This window comes from Bombina bombina, chromosome 3, assembly GCF_027579735.1.
Source record: "Bombina bombina isolate aBomBom1 chromosome 3, aBomBom1.pri, whole genome shotgun sequence".
NCBI classification, from domain to species: domain Eukaryota; kingdom Metazoa; phylum Chordata; class Amphibia; order Anura; family Bombinatoridae; genus Bombina; species Bombina bombina.
In genome coordinates, this window is record NC_069501.1 from 959,058,956 (window position 1) to 959,075,983 (window position 17,028).

At 36.2% G+C, this 17,028-nt stretch overlaps 1 protein-coding gene across 1 annotated transcript in view; it reads right to left on the reverse strand.

The window, feature by feature from the left end:
• Positions 1-17,028, reverse strand: part of ZC3H13 (zinc finger CCCH-type containing 13) — a gene marked incomplete in the record, with an annotated part of 366,958 nt that overhangs the window by 341,737 nt on the left and 8,193 nt on the right. Inside the window, 2 exon segments of the mRNA XM_053708001.1 lie at positions 15,106-15,217; positions 16,079-16,188. Of these exon segments, the coding sequence (XP_053563976.1) occupies positions 15,106-15,217; positions 16,079-16,188 (222 nt within the window).

The following is a 17,028-nucleotide window of genomic DNA, read 5'->3' on the forward strand; positions in this document are numbered from 1 at the left end:
AATCCCCTCATAAAAATGTGATTTTAAATACATCTCTTAAAATAATATTAGTATATCAGGTTTAGTATGAAAATACTCAGGGTAAATAGTATAAAATAACCCCATATATATGAAACTTATAATTTATTAAAGGGACACTCAACACCTGTCTCCTAATAATCCCTAAAACCTACTTTTTCTTTTTAATAAAAATAAAATAATTACTGTTGTCTATTTTTTCTGTTCCTCTTACCCCAAACTGTTGAAGGAGATTGTTTTGAAGTACAGTGTTGATCCAGTGCTTGATTTCCTATATAAGCTGCCATATTGTAACGCACGTTTCAGGGGCACAGTAGTCACATGCTCATAATGCAGTCACATGACACGCACAGCATCTGCAGTAAGCTGCAGTCTCTGAAGATACATATTTATTTGTCACAGTGTAAATGAATTAGCTTTCTCCCTCTGTTTATATTCACACACATTATGCAGCACATTTGAAATAAAATGCTTTATAAGCACTGTTTATGTTTTTAATGCCCCCACAGTTTTACTCTTACTGCCCACAAGATTTATGCTCTAAGCTAAAAAAAGCTGTGTGCAGTTTTTAGGCACTATTGTCGCAAATCATTTGTAAGCTCCGTGAGGGAGAGAGGGAGGCTCTCAGACACGCTGCAGAAGATTTATGCTTCTTATGACCTCTCCTGCGCTGCTTATGTAAAGCACTTGTACCAGCCAGCTAACTGATCAGTTAGTAATGATCGTCTGTTTTATTTACCAGTGTGATCTGCTCCTGTCACACCCTCTGATGATCACAGACACAGTTCTGCTCTAGTGACTGTGTCTTGGCAGAGGGTGTGACAGGAGCAGTTCACACTGGTAAATAAAACAGATGATCATTACTAACTGATCAGTTAGCTGGTACAAGAGCTTTACATAAGCAGGAGAGTTCATGAGAGGCAGAAATCTTCTGCACGGCCACAGAGTATATCCAGCGTGTCTGAGAGCCACCCCCTCCCTCTCCCTCATGATTTACAATAGTGCCTGAAAACGGCAAAGGGCTTTTGATTAGACTAGAGCATAAAACTTATGGGCAAGAGTAAAACTGTGGGGGGCGTTAAAAACATAAATATTGCTTATGAAGCATTTTATTTCAATTGTGCTACATAAATGTGTGAATATAAATAGTTGGGGAAAGCTTATACATTTAGACTATGAGTGACAAATAAATATCTTCAGACAATGCAGCTCACACGCTGCAAACAGATGTGATTCTCTAAGTTATATGTAACAAATAATATGCTGTGTGCGTCATGTGACTGTATCATGAGCATGTGACTACTGTGCCCCTGTAAGGTATGTTCCAATATGGCCGCTTACATAGTAGAATCAAGCACTAGATCAACACTGTACTTCAAAACAATCTTCGTCATCAGTTTGGGGTAAGAGGAACAAATAAAATAGACAGCAGTGATTATTTTATTTTTATTAATAAGATAAAGTAGGTTTTAGCCATTTTCAGCAGGTGTTAAATATCCCTTTAAGGCTGAAAATTATAGGTGTGTTTAATGAACACTTCAAGTTAGATATTAAACGGTTAGCAGTATTGATGATGAGACTGCATTTCTGGTTGTCTGTTGCCCCCAAATGGAATAAAAATGGTATTGCAACTAAAATGTATTTGGCTGCTCAGGGAGGCATTTCCCAAATAACCTATGAGATGTTCAGCACCGGTGGGCGTATATAAATTTCTATGGGAATGATTAAAGAACAGAAGGAGGGGTTATATCTTTGCTAAAACACCTACACACTAGAGACAAAGGACAGACTCAAAAAAGCAGAACTTTTTGACAGAGAGAAACACACAGGTTTGTGCCAAGTATCTTCTCAAATTTTGGGACACTTTCTTAGAAAAAAGAAAGATAACAATTTGAGGCCTTGCAATAGTGGAAAAATCCTCTCTTATATAACCTACAAGAAGAAGCTGAACATTCATTTGGTTATTTGGTATACGCGATTGGAAAGTATATATATCATATTTAAATCAAAAGTATTCTATAGCTATAGTTTAATTGAAGCTGGTGATTCAAAGGGACATTTAAAAAATGTATGTCTGATTGGCCTGTGTAGCAAGAAATAATTATATTGATGCCAAGTTATTTGTAGCCATTGTGATATATTTTAAAATTTGTTTTATTGTGGCTAAAATAGGTTATTTCAGGCCAGATTAATTGGCATATAAAGGTCTTTCTAGTTCATATCTCTAAGTCAGGCTTATTATTGTGGAATCTCTTGTAAATTATATATAAACTTCTCTAGTTGTGGTATATTAAGCAGAGTAAGTTTGTAACCCATATTGTGGTATTAAGCCGAGACTGCTGGCTATTTACAAACTGGCCTGGTATAATTCAAGTGTAACTTCAATAAGCAATTCATTTGGAATCAAGTTTAACTTATAGAGATATATTTTGGTTTGCTTTGTAAAGAATATTGTAACAGCATAGACATAATTGGCTCATAATCTATTTTCTACATAAATATAATTCAAGGTGTATATAAAGTTAACTAATCTAGAATTAAGGAATATTGATTGTAATAAATACATTACGTATATACATTTTTTTTTTCAATTTTATTTTTATTAAGGTTGAATACATGATACAGCAAACATGCAATGTTTCAAAAGGTGTGTAAATACAGAAGAAGGATCGCATCTAAAATACTATCAAGAGTATATAAATATCCATCACATTGTATAGAGCTTTGATTATGCACAGAATGAACCTCACATTTTAAAATTTTGTTTTGCTGTAAAATATGCTGTATACATATAGATAACATATAAAAAAAAAGTTAAAAGGGACAGTCAAGTCCAAAAAAAACTTTCATTTTTCAAATAGGGCATGTCATTTTAAACAACTTTCCAATTTACTTTTATCAACAATTTTGTTTGTTCTCTTGGTATTCTAGTTGAAAGCTTAAAGGGACAGTCAACACCAGAATTTTTGTTGTTTAAAAAGATAGATAATCCCTTTATTACCCATTCCCCAGTTTTGCATAACCAACACTGTTATATTAATACACTTTTTACTGCTGTGACTATCTTGTATCTAAGCATCTTCTGACCGCCCCTAATCACATGACTTTTAGTTATTATTTATTGACTTGCATTTTAGCCAATTAGTGCAGTGTCTGCCACAATCCACGGGCATGCTCACAATGTTATCTATAGGGTTTACCCGAACTAGCTCTCCCCTGCTGTGAAAAGCAAATACAAAGCATGTGATTAGAGGCGGTCTTCAAGGGCTTAGAAATTATCATATGAGCCTTCCTAGGTCTAGCTTTCAACTAAGAATACCAAGAGAACAAAGCAAAATTGTTGATAAAAGTAAATTGGAAAGTTGTTTAAAATTGCATGCCCTATTTGAAAAATAAAAGGTTTTTTTGGACTTGACTGTCCCTTTAACCTAGGAAGGCACATATGATAATTTCTAAGCCCTTGAAGGCCACCTCTATTTTATTTACTTTTCACAGCAGGGGAGAGCAAGCTCATGTAGGCCATATAGATAGTGGATAGTGGCAGACACTGCACTAATTGGCTAAAATGAAAGTCAATAGATAATAACTAAAAGTCATGTGATTAGGGTCAGTCAGAAGATGCTTAGATACAAGTTAGTCACAGAAGTAAAAAGTATATTAATTTAAAAGTGTTGGTTTTGCAAAACTGGGTAATGGGTAATAAAGGGATTATCTATCTTTTTAAACAACAAAAATTCTGGTGTTGACTGTCCCTTTAAAGAATGCTTAAAGGGACAGTCAACACCAGAATTTTTGTTGTTTAAAAAGATAGATAATCCCTTTATTACACATTCCCCAGTTTTGCATAATCAACACTGTTATATTAATATACTTTTTACTTCTGTGACTAACTTGTATCTAAGCATCTTCTGACTGACCCTAATCACATGACTTTTAGTTGTTATCTATTGACTTGCATTTTAGCCAATTAGTGCAGTGTCTGCCACTATCCACGGGCGTTATCACAATGTTATCTATATAGCCTACATGAGCTAGCTCTCCCCTGCTGTAAAAAGCAAATAAAAAAAGAGGAGGACTTCAAGGGCTTAGAAATCATATGAGCCTTCCTAGGTTTGCTTTCAACTAAGAATACCAAGAGAACAATGGAAATTTGTTGATAAAAGTAAATTGGAAAGTTGTTTAAAATTGCATGCCCTATTTGAAAAATGAAAGTTTTTTTTGGACTTGACTGTCCCTTTAATTTATACCCGAAATAGTGTAAAAAAATGAAACATTAAACTGTGGATCCAATTATGTAAGATCTATCAGTGTATGTACAAACGTATAGGAGCTACTCAAGCTTGGGTATCAGAGTTAAAACTTTAAACTTAACTTGTAGGTGGTGCTGATCAGTCATGCTGAGCTAGGTAGGAAAGATAAAGTCAGCACTATGATAAAATTCAAGAGTTACTATAGGAGTTGCGGTATAGGCGAGAAAAACCACGTAGGTAGTTCTCCTAATCTAGGAGGCATATTGTGTGGTGGGGAGGGGGGGGTATTCATTTAAGTATGGTATGTAGCGAAGTATATGTGTTGCTGGGGGGGGGGAATAGAAATAAGCATATTAATAGGTGAGGGGTAGTAACAAATAGTATAACTAAGCATTATGAGTGTGAGACTTAACAGAGAGCTGTCATGACCCAAGTGAGTTATTATATAGGTAGGAAGTATAATGCTTGGGGTTAGTTTGACCATGGGCTTTTAACAAGTTAAAGTAAATGTATGTGAAGAAATGGTTCCTAGAATGTGGACATCACTGTATGTAACATTCAACTAGAAGGTTTAGCCAGTATTGAATAGGCTCACCCTATATAATCTCGGCATTATAGGAAGTATACATAACTATTAGTATATAGTCAAGATATTGAATATGTAACAATAACAAACAATCTGGTTCAATGCCTGGAAAATCAACAACCAATTTGTATAGAGCATAGGGGCACAGAAGTGATCTCGCATCAGGGAAATAAAATAATATTTTAACAAAATCAAAATGGAAGTGGCAGTGGGGTGCGTCTATCTAGATTCATGATAACAAATGGTAGTCAAAAAGTACACTCCAGGGTATGAGCAAAGTATATATTGTGTGGTAGCAGGAGTTTATCTCCCAGGAGTATACTGAAACATTCAAATTTGCATAAAGACCCCTATATGTTGGTTATCTGAGCAGTAGTTCGAAACAAGGGCCAGTCTCATTTTATATACTAAAACATAGATCTAGGATTCTTATGGAAAAAAAGAAAAAAAAAACATTTAAACATAACACCCTCTCAGAGATAAATAGGGAGTCTGAAAATCTAATGCAAAGGTACATGGGTGTTAAAATAGAAAGCAAGTCTGCCACAGGGCATGGGCCCTATGCCCAGCGGCATTACACATAGAGTTCCAGTATTCAGTTAAGTACAGCAAAAAATATGCATTACAAGATCTCTATTATCTAGTAAATGCATAACCACCCCAGTCCTAATCTCTCCTTTCTTCCCCCATTCCTAGTTATGTAGTTTATGTGAGAAGTCAGGTACTAACTATAAGAATTAGGCATAGAGGTTACCCAGCAACATACATCCAGTTGTTATTAACATTTAGCAGGACAAATTATTAGGATAGGCATTGTGGAGATAGCGTTCCTGAATAATTGGTGCTGATATTAGTATATGCACCAGTCCTGTAACCAGGTTAAGTGTTATAGATGGGGTTTGAGTTTTTGTTACTGAACTACTGGCTTTCCTGCTAATATCTATATAATTATGCTATTTTACTATTGAGGTACCATACTAGCTCTAGTTAATAGTACTGAGGTATTGTGCTTCTGTAAAGGGCTCAATATGCCAGGGTACGGTACTACGAACGATATACAAGATACAATAATTAAATGTGTGAAAGATAAATACTAAGCTCAGAAAACGTTTAAATAAAAAAAACATGTATTAAACAATAACGTTTTCATCAAACAACAATGTTGTCCTTATATGCCAAGATATCTATAGTGGTACCAACATATATCTTAAATCTTTAAGTCGATGGAAGAGACTCCTAAATACGTTGAGAAGTGATTTCCCATTTACTGCAGAAAGACTTGTTGCTTTAACCAACGCGTTTTGGAGACAGAGGAAGTAATAATTAGGCCTGTCAAAAATAATCGTTTTGACGATGCATCGCGATGCGGCATAAAACGATTCTGCATCGATGCGCTGAGACGCGATAATCGATTAACGTTACCCACGTGACCAGCCTCCAGGAAACGTAAAAGAAAGTGCGCGAAACATCGTTTTGACGTCACGTCACCCAATAAAGCAACATGGGCGCTCATGGGCGGTCTCTTGAAGTGCCGAAGTTACGCAGTAGGAGCAAAGCAGCAAAGCAGGAGTTTGTTGCCTGAGATTGATGATGGTACACGGCGGTATACTACAGCTACACGGCGGGCTCATTTTTATTTTGTGGGAGACAGAGGAGGAGACCTATGGTGAGAATTAGACTAACTAACTGTTTGTTTAGTTAATAGTTACCAAAACGTTGTACATTTTGCCAATGCCATGCCATAATTGCCATTGCCATGCCTGCCTATTGCCTCAACTGCCTACTACTTGCCAATAGGTAAACTAATTATTAACTTACTTAAAGAGCAAATCAATAAGGGGTACACAATCACATTTATTACACAATAAGGGGTAACAATTAAATACTTGCCTTATTTACTTAACGTAGTATGCTGAGCTGACTGAGGCTCAGGCTGCTGCATAATTAATTGCTGCATTATTGAATAATATTGCATATATAAAAAATGTATTATAAATAAATATAGTATACTATTATTGTCTAATAATGTCTCTATTAGTCTAATCTGTATCTATTATCTACATGTTTTTCACATGGATGGATGGCCTGGTCTGAAGTTCTAATATTTTAATAATATATTAATTCAAGAAAGTGCATGCAATTTTAAACAACTTTCCCTATTATATAATTTGCTTATCCTTTGTTGAAATGCATAGCCTCCTCCTTGTGCACAAAGTATTATATACTTAGTAAGTAATGTGTGTGCTGTGCAATGCATTGCTAATATGTCATCAACAAACGATATCTGAGAAGTATGAAGCAAATTAAATAATAGAAGAGTTAGTTATGATGTTTATTTAAAATTGTATTCTCTATCTGAATCATGAAAGTAAATGTTTGGGTTTTTGCACCTTTAAGTGTGTAATATATTACAGTAACTGTGTCAGTGAGTGAGTGATGTCCCCTGCAATTATCACAATGCAATTTGTTTTAAAATTTATGTTCGCAAAATGTATGGCATTGGCAAAGTAGTTGAAGTTACTAGTACTTGTTGATTTTACATTTGCGGCTTGACATTTTGACAACTGGAACTTAGTGTATTTTCTTTTTTTTTTAACACTGACAGAGTTTGACGTTGACAACAACATCATCCGTCACATATGTACATGTCATGCTAAAATGACAGAGGGAGACAAAAAAGATAGAGAGATAAAAAATGCACCTAGCATTTTAAAAGCAAGCATCTGGGCACATTTTGAATTTTATGAACATACTGGAAAGCACGAATTGGACAAGACACACGCGGTTTGTAAAGCCTGTCACACAAAAATTAAATACCTAGGGAATACTACTAACTTGAGAAATCACGTTAGACGTTTTCACTCTGAGATGCTAACCCCTGCCGCTGTCGCCAGTGCCACTGCCAAGGAAATAACAAGACTAGCTGAAGCTCATCAGCCAAGAATTGATGCAATGCTGTCAACTTTGCCACCCAACTCTGAAAAAGGGAAGAGAATAACCAAAGCTGTGGCAACTTTCATAGCGAAGGACCTACGGCCTTACTCTGTTGTGGAAAACCTTGGGTTTCGCAACCTGTTGAAGACACTAGAGCCACGTTATAAGATCCCGTCACGCAATCACTTAACAGAAAACGTTATACCTGCACTCTACCAAGAAACAAAAGCTCAGGTAATTGCATCAATGAGCCAAGCCAGTCGAGTCGCACTAACGTGTGATTCATGGACTTCAGTCACGACGGAGTCTTATGTAACAGTAACTGCACATTACATTAGCAAGGACTGGAAGATCTTGTCGCATGTGCTGCAAACGAGAGCAGTTTATGAGTCTCACACGGGTTCTCATCTGGCGGAGCTACTGTCTCGTGTCGTGGAAGAATGGCAGCTGTCCGATAAATCTGTAGTGCTTGTGACCGACAATGCTTCGAACATGATTGTTGCTGCTCAAGTTGGAAAATTCCCTCATGTAAAATGCTTCGCCCATACACTGAATCTCGCATCCCAGCGGGCGCTGAAAGTGGCCACGCTCTCCAGGCTTTTAGGCAGAGTGCGACGAATATCAACATTTTTTCACCGCAGCACTACAGCAAACCACTGTCTGAAAGAAAAACAGAAATGTCTTGGCCTGAAGAATCATAAGCTAATAACTGATGTGACAACAAGGTGGAACAGCTCATATGACATGGTCGAGAGGTTCCTAGAACAGCAACCTGCAATCTGTGCCACATTGTTGTCTCCAGAAGTCAGAAAAAGTGAGTCAGATCTCTGCACTCTCAACGAAACAGATGTGTCAAATGCAGAGGATGCTGTGAGTGCATTAAAGCCAATGAAAGATGCAACCACACTGATGTCAGAAGAGCGCAATCCAACTGTTTCTCTCATTGCCCCTCTAAATGCACAACTGCTCCAGAACATGACAGACACCATGGGAGACACACCCATGATCCATGAGATCAAGAATGCCATCAAAACAGATCTCCTGAAGAGGTACAGCAGTGAGGCAGAGAAGAAGATACTTTATACAGCCTCTGCCCTGGATCCTCGTTTTAAGGGACTGCCTTTTATTCTCACAGAGGAGGAGAGATTGGAGATATACAGAGGAGTGACTGAGGAGGCTGCATCCTTGGAGGTAATTTTAATTGCATCATGTTTCTTGAATAGATGTGAGCTGTTGTATGCATTTATTTATGCATTACTATCTCTCTGAGCACACACATAGCATTAGCTGGCTGGCTGCTCGAGGTAATAATGAATGCTATTTTTTCTATTCTTTTGTTCAAACACAGATTGAGTGTACTAGTACAGTTACATCTAGGAGGACAAACGTGGATGAAGTGCCACTGCCTGAGGGAAAAGAAACTCTGGAAGAAGAATCAGCCATCGAGGAGGATAACCCTTCTCCTCCCAAAAGAAAGTCCACATCGCTTCTCATGACTTTGCTGGGACAGTCTTTCACTGACACTGAAGGTACAATAGAACCCAAGACCCCCTATGCCAAGGCTGAAGAGGAAATAGAGAAATATTGTAAAGCCCCATCTCTGCCTCTCACTGAAGACCCTTTGAAATGGTGGCATGTACATGAGGTCATATTTCCCCTCCTCTCTCATTTGTCAAAGCGATACTTGTGTATCCCAGGTACAAGCGTGTCTGCAGAGCGGGTTTTCTCCACTGCAGGAGATGTGGTAACGGCTAAAAGAAGCACCCTCAAACCAGAGCATGTGGATCAACTAGTGTTCTTACAGAAAAACCTACATATTCCATAATTCTGAGTAGTGATTCAGGTTTATAATATTAATGTTTAATGTTTTTTGGCACATCCAGAAGAAAGTGCTGTGTGCCCCACTGCCCAGTGCAGACTACTGTTAAGTTATTTTATATTTGTTACTGTTATATAGCTTATAGCTTTTTGAAAAATGAAGCTTAAAACCTTGAGTAAATCTTTGTTGGATCACAAAATATACTAGTACACTACACGACACGACCGACCACGTCACTCTGTCACAGTCACACACACACACACACAATACAAAAGAAACAACACACAACTGCACACACCTCATGTGTGCGTGTCAGTCAGTGTCACCCTTCACCATGATTCACTCTTTTTATGATGTGTGTTTTTTTTGGTATTGTTTGACTGTGTGTGACTGTGACTGTGTGTGTGTTGTGTAACAATATATTTGTGATCCCATAAAGATATTGATAATCAAAGTTAGTAAATCTAGTAGTTCAATGCTACTTCTTGTATAATGTCTATTACTACTTCTAGTGTTACTGTGATGTTTGCCAATCAGGAAGTGCTCTGTTTTGTAGATGTTGTGCTATTGTTACAGCACACCCCTGTATTGTTTGCAATGCAGTGAGTGCATAGTGCACACTGCATAAGGGATTATTAATATTATTCATTCACACTAAAAAATTGTCTATTTTAAATAGACCCTTTAAGAAAGATATCATATGTTTTTGTTTATGATCCCAATCCCAAATGCCATCCCACCCACTCCCAGGCAGATCTGTAGGGGTTAACCGAATATAACCAACCAGTTAACAATAACAATGTGTGTACTGCAGTGTCTAACTGTCTCTTTATGAGTGTGTGAGTGTGTCTGTGAGTGAGTGAGTGCCAGTTTGAAAAGTTTGTATGTATCTCATTCTCTATGAGTGTGTGTGAGATGAGTAACTGCCTTTGAATTTTTTTGTTTGTATGTGATTGTGTGTCTGTCCCAGTGTCACTGTCTAAGTGTCTATGAGTGTGAGTGTGACTGTGGCGCCATTGAATGTTTTTGTTTGTGTGTGTGTGTGTCCCACTGTGTCTCTAGTGTCTGAGTGTCTAGTGAGTGTGACTGTCTAACTGTCTATGAGTGCACTATGCAGAGAGTGAGACTGAAGCCAAACCCCACTATAGGGGAAGGAAAAGCCTTGAGTAAACCTTGAGTAAATCTTTATTGGATCACAAATATACTGTACACTACAGACAGTACAGCACACACACAGTGCCACACACAACAGCACAATACAAAAATAAAGCACACACGCCTCAGGTGAGTGGCGTGCCACCCTTTCTTCACCATGATTTACTCCTTGATGTCTGTGTCCTTTTTTATGTATTGTTTGTTTGTGTGTGACTGCTGTGTACTGTTCAGTGACAGACTCAGTCACTATTCAGTTGTGTGTAGTACTGCTTTAACAGTAACTAATAACTAACTAATTATATTTGTGATCCCATAAAGATAATATAATCATCAAGAAGAAACTGTAGTTATAGTAGTTCAGTTCAATGCTACTTGTTTTAAATGTCTCTCTCTCTAGTACTATTGTAAGTCTGTAACTGTGTAAACTAATTGTATATGTCACAATCACATGTGTGTTGTGTGCACACTCTGTGCTGTGTGTTGTGTTCCAGATTCTTCACGTGATGTTTGTTTGCCACAAATTGACAGTCATGAAGGCACAGTGGACTGCACCTGTAATTTTGTACCTATAAGGGATTTATGTTTTGTTTTCTGAGGACAATTTTCACACAAATAAGGTATTATGGTGGTAACTTAAGCTTAACCTATCTATTTGGGTTTTAATTTAATGTCTATTATATTATTATTACTAAGTAAGTAAAGAAATTAAATTAAAACCAACATAGATAGGTTAGACATTTATTTGTTGTTCATGTTTCTTTACAAGTGTATAGTGTACTACTTACTAATATATAATATATACATTTAAATATTTTCTTTTACTGAAGAAGTACACTGTGAGCACTGCACTTTTTACACTACGTACTCTGTAACTACAGTTTGATGCCATAATATTGTTTCCAAACCAATACAACAATTGCCATTTAGTATTTACTGTTCTATAAACTGTTGTTGTCTGCTGTGTTCAGACTTTGCCACAGGAAGAGTGTCCTTTTTTGAGCTAATAAAATAAAAAAAGAGTTTATTTCAATACTTTGACTTCTTGAATTTTTTTTTCTGAAAAATTTAAAAATTGGGCAGAAATAGTGCAGTAATCGTGATGCATCGCGATGCATCGTAGAATCGAATCGTATCGAATCGTTACGATGATAATCGTAATCGAATCGAATCGTGAGACAGGTGAAGATGCGCAGCTCTAGTAATAATCAGCATACTGCGGGTATAGCCATGCTTGTTGATCACCCACAGGGCCAATCGTCAAGATCTCGGCACCAATGAACCGCTGTGGATCGTTCCCGACGCCCATAATTCCCCCAAAGCCTGTTAAAAAGAACCTCTTTTCGCTGCGAGTCTCATGGGCGCTCTCAAGTGAACATTGTGTAAAAGAGGCATACAGAACTTTGAAGTGCCCGCACTCTAGCCCACAGGATCAGCCATATCTCCCCCCAGCTAGGTAGGGAGTTTGCGAGTCGTGTTTCTTGCTCTCATCAGGAACTTGCTTGAAGTGATCAGGCTCTAGCTCAGATGTGAATTCACTCACGTGAAGCTGAACTCATGTAGTCTGCTGTTGGGTCTATGCCATCCGCCTTTACAGGGGTTGAGCTGACCTCTCCCGTAGATTGAGCTTTAGTTGCGGGAGTTAAGTTATCAAAGCTGTGATGCATCTTCTCCCTGAAATTGTTAAGCAGTGCTTGTACCTTTATGTAGAAGTCCTCCATATTTATTTGTGTAAAAGAGTTCCGTTTACATAAGGCTGCGTCTATAAGGCCAACAGTCACTGCTACCTCGTGGTCACTCCAATCGATTTAGGTCCAGGTAATTGCCGTAGCAGATATTCAAAGACTTGCCAAATGGGTCTCTTACAGAAACTGCTTAGCCTATTTGTGAGTATAGATCAGAAGCTTTGTTGGGATCAATTAAATATACCCCTATATCAATAAAAAAATTTAGGAGCTCATGAACTGTGTGTCTTGTCTCTTCTGTGGCTAGCTCCGCCCCTTACGTATATACATTTTATTGGTTGGCAACTGCTAAGATAAAATAAATCATTTTAACCTGGTATATACCAACATGTCCTTTTAAAAACAGTTTATGCAAGTGGACAAAAGAAAAAAAAAAAAAAAAAAGGCTGGAGTGGTTTCCGTGGAATTTAGATCTCTGACCCCCCCCCTTATAGTTATTGCTTCATTAGAGCATGAACTCCTTTATATAATTACCTTATTTCCACAGCAAAAGAGATAAACACTAATACATTTTTCAGGGGAAGGTTTCTGTAGCACAAAAGTATTATTTTAAAATACTTGTAATATATTTTTTGTACATATATATTTTGCTATGCAGTAATTTAAATGTAATGATCAGTATAAGATCAATTTTTAACATGTAGGTTATAATTTTATGTTATGTTAACATGAGACAAGAGAATATGTAATTCATTCCAATTTAAAGCACACAATTTTTTTCCCCAATTTGCTGCCTCTAAGAACATTTTAAAAAATGTAAAAAAAAAAAAAAAGTTTACACCAAAAATGTAACCTGCAAGTACACTTTTTTTTTTGTGTGTATAAATGTCTCTTGGCAATTAATCTTAGCTATAAACTAATGAACAAGAAAAACCTCCAAAAAATAAAAATCTTTAAAAAGGGACACTCAGGTCAAATTAAATTTTCATGATTCAGTTACAGCATGTAATTTTAAACAACTTTCCAATTTACTTCCATTAAAACAAAATTGCAGTCTTTTATATTTATACTTTGAGTCACCAGCTCCTACTGAGAATGTGCAAGAATTCACAGACTATACGTATATGCATTTGTGATTCGCTGATGGCTGTCACATGATACAGGAGGAGTGGAAATAGACATAACTTTGAAATTTGTTAGAAAAAAAAAATCTAATACTCATTTGAAATTCAGAGTAAATGCTATTGTATTGTCTTGTTATCTTGCATTTATTGATTATGCAAATCTACTGTGTTTACTGGTCCTTTAACCTCTTAAGGACATATGACGGAATTTTTCCGTCATAAAACAATTGAGCAAACTAAAAGCTGTGTCCTTAAATGGTTAAGCTATGAACATCCATTATAATTAATATACTTTGAAAGTATTGAAGAAAAAAAAACGTTCAAAAGGGAGGTAAAATGTACATAGTATACTGGGGCTGTACACCATACAATGTTGCAGTAGTACAGAAAAAAAGAAAACTAAATAAATAAAATGTTCTCCCCTTTAATTTATTCCCAATGTTCCATTGACAATCAGTATACATATGCAACCACCAATCAGCAGCAAGAACCTGGGTTCTTTGCTGCTCCTGAGCTTGCCAATATAAACCTTTCAGCAAAGGATAACAAGAGAAGGAAGCAAATTAAAATAATAGAAGTAAATTGGAAAGTTGTTTAAAATTGTATTCTCTATCTGAATCAAGAAAATAAAGGGACATGAAACCCAAACTTTTTTTTTTTTTTAACTCTAAAGCCATAAATTAGCATTTCAATGCCATGGAAAACATTAGCAAGCCTGCATTACTTATTGTCATTAATATGTCCTGGAGAACAACAGGTGCTTGATGTTTATTTTAATAAGAAAAAACAGCTATTCCAAATACAAAAAAAAACATGAAGGACACATTTCCCATAGATTAAACTCTGCAGTAGGTATAACAAGTAATTTGGAACATATAGAGGTAACTATTCTTTACAGTAGTGTCCCTTTAATGTCAAGATTGTCACAACATGCCCACATGAAGAGCATATCTGCAAAGCATGGCACCGACAACGTATTTGCTTTTTTTTTTATAAGCACTTTGTAAAAGTGTCTTGCAATAGCATGCTGTGGTATATTGATTCTCCTTTCTCTTTAGTAACCTTATTTAATGTCCTTTTTTGCCATCATAGTATTCAAAATTATTATAAATGTTCAACTTGAAATGGGGGAAATAAAAATAAATGAAAGCATATTTAAACAAAAGCAAGTGTATACATGCACAGTACATTTTTTATATTTCAGTTTATTTGTAAAAAGCTTACCATTTTTTTTATCTTATAAAGGGAAATACCTATGCATCAAGAGAGGAGATAAGTAACTATAGGGTAATACGGTCACTTCTTTAAACAGACAAACAGCTGAAGCAATGCCTTATAACCTTTTGGATTCTTCTACAGATATTTCTATAGAAAATCATTATGTTTTCCTGGAATCTCCCCCTGCAAACTGTTAGGTCCCAAGCAGGAATTATGTTTTACCTGATATTTTAAGAGGACAATAGTGTGAACTAGCACATATATCCGTATAAACATTCCCCAGAGAATTGTAATATTTCTACACATTGCTTCTCCATACCCTAGTAGGAGAGGTGGACTCCTCAGCAGTTCGTTTCTGTGGCTCAGTCTCAAGTTCTTGGCGTTTATTTTTCATTCTGTCACGTAAATCTCCTGTAGGTCTTTCTGGTGACCTGTGTCATTTTTTTAAACAAAAATAAATGAGAAAAAAAAAGTCACACATAGAAACTGCCATAAGAAAAGGATGCCATTTTTTGTGGGAGAAAAAAAAAATGGGTGCAAAAAGTTAAAACCGCTTTTTCTATGAACAAACCAACATTACAGTTTATTTTATTAACAGATACATAAAATATACAAATCAGCCAAAAAGCAGCTTGTGCTTGATGCTGAATATCTCCCAAGCTATCATGGATAGAATCTACTAAAAAACTACAGAACATTCATCTCCCACCCTTTCTCTTCTACTTTAAATGAAAAAAAAAAAAAAAAAAAAAAAACACACAACAACAACAACAACAACAACAACAACAACAACAACAACATTTAAACCAAGAATTTTAAGATTTTTTTTTTTAAAAAAAAAAAAAGATCCCAATTTTTGTCAGGCACAGACTACAAAACACATAGTACTTTTCAAAAAATTTGCAACATGCTTCTATATATAAAAATTCTTATTTGAAATGCTGTCACATGAAAGTGCATTTACCAACTGGAAATACGGCAATTACATACGTAAATAGCAGCATGTTGCAGAACTGTTTAAAATTCAGCTGCAACGCTCCTTTAAACTTGTGATGGATACAAGTTCTATGCTATTACTCTTTAATATTTTTTAACAGGTAAATTACTGAGGGTGTGCTATGGGTGTACGATTCATGTAGTTTGTTTAAAAAAATATACAGTCACCAAGTTTAATTCTGTTTCCTCCACAATATAAAAGAAGATCAGAGTAAAACGTGTGTAATATTTTGTAGCCATAACATGCAGTATAAACAAATCTGTATTGCTGTAGCAATAAGACAAAAAACACTCACCTTCTGTAAGTACTACTATAACCTTTTCCTCTTGGTGAAGGGCCATGAATGAACCTACAGGCGTTACCATAAATACAAGACCCAGTCTTCATCCAATTACGACACTGAGTCTAGGAGAAAAAAAAAAGTTTTTTTACACTATGTTCTTGTAAAGTACACAACAAACCGTGGGCTTACAATCTATCCCCCCCCCCTATATATCTATATATAAAACAAACATGTATTGTAAGTAAATTAGCTAGACTAAATAGCACAATAGAGTTGCTGAGATCGAAATAGTATGGTACAATTCTCAGATATAGGTTTTTCCATGTATTCTTTCATATCAGCAAAGATTATAAATTGTACAACAATAGTACTTTAAATGCACATAGTACTATGTTTTCTCATTTTAAATTAGGATTGGAATACCTCTCATACTGATCAGGGTCACTCTTGTACCTAGGTAAGGGGATATGACACTGGGGAGGATCTCAAATGGCAGTAACGGCCACTCTTGGACCACTAAAATTTAACAGTGAAAAGTCATTGATAACTGGCATAACACAAAAGCTATGTAACATATCAGATAACATGAGAAGTTATAAGAAAAATAGCTATTGCACAAGATGAAAACTTGACACTGATACAGTCTTGTCACAACTCTTATGTATAAGTTCTCGTCAACATGGCAAAACAATCCGTATAGAGAGAACTCCCATGTTCAGCAAACTTAGTCTAGTGACTAAACTGCTGCTGGACCAGGTGATCTGGTGCTGGCAAGAAAAGTAGTGTTATTAGAGCCCAATGGGGTTTGTAGGTAAAAAAGGTTGAGAATGGAGACAGATACTATAAGCCTACATACTATCTGATAGAAGATATGATGTTAGATCAAGTGGTATAAAAATAAAGAAAGGCTAGTTCCCTTGTGGATGAAGCGCGCAATTTAGGAATACTATAATAATCGAATA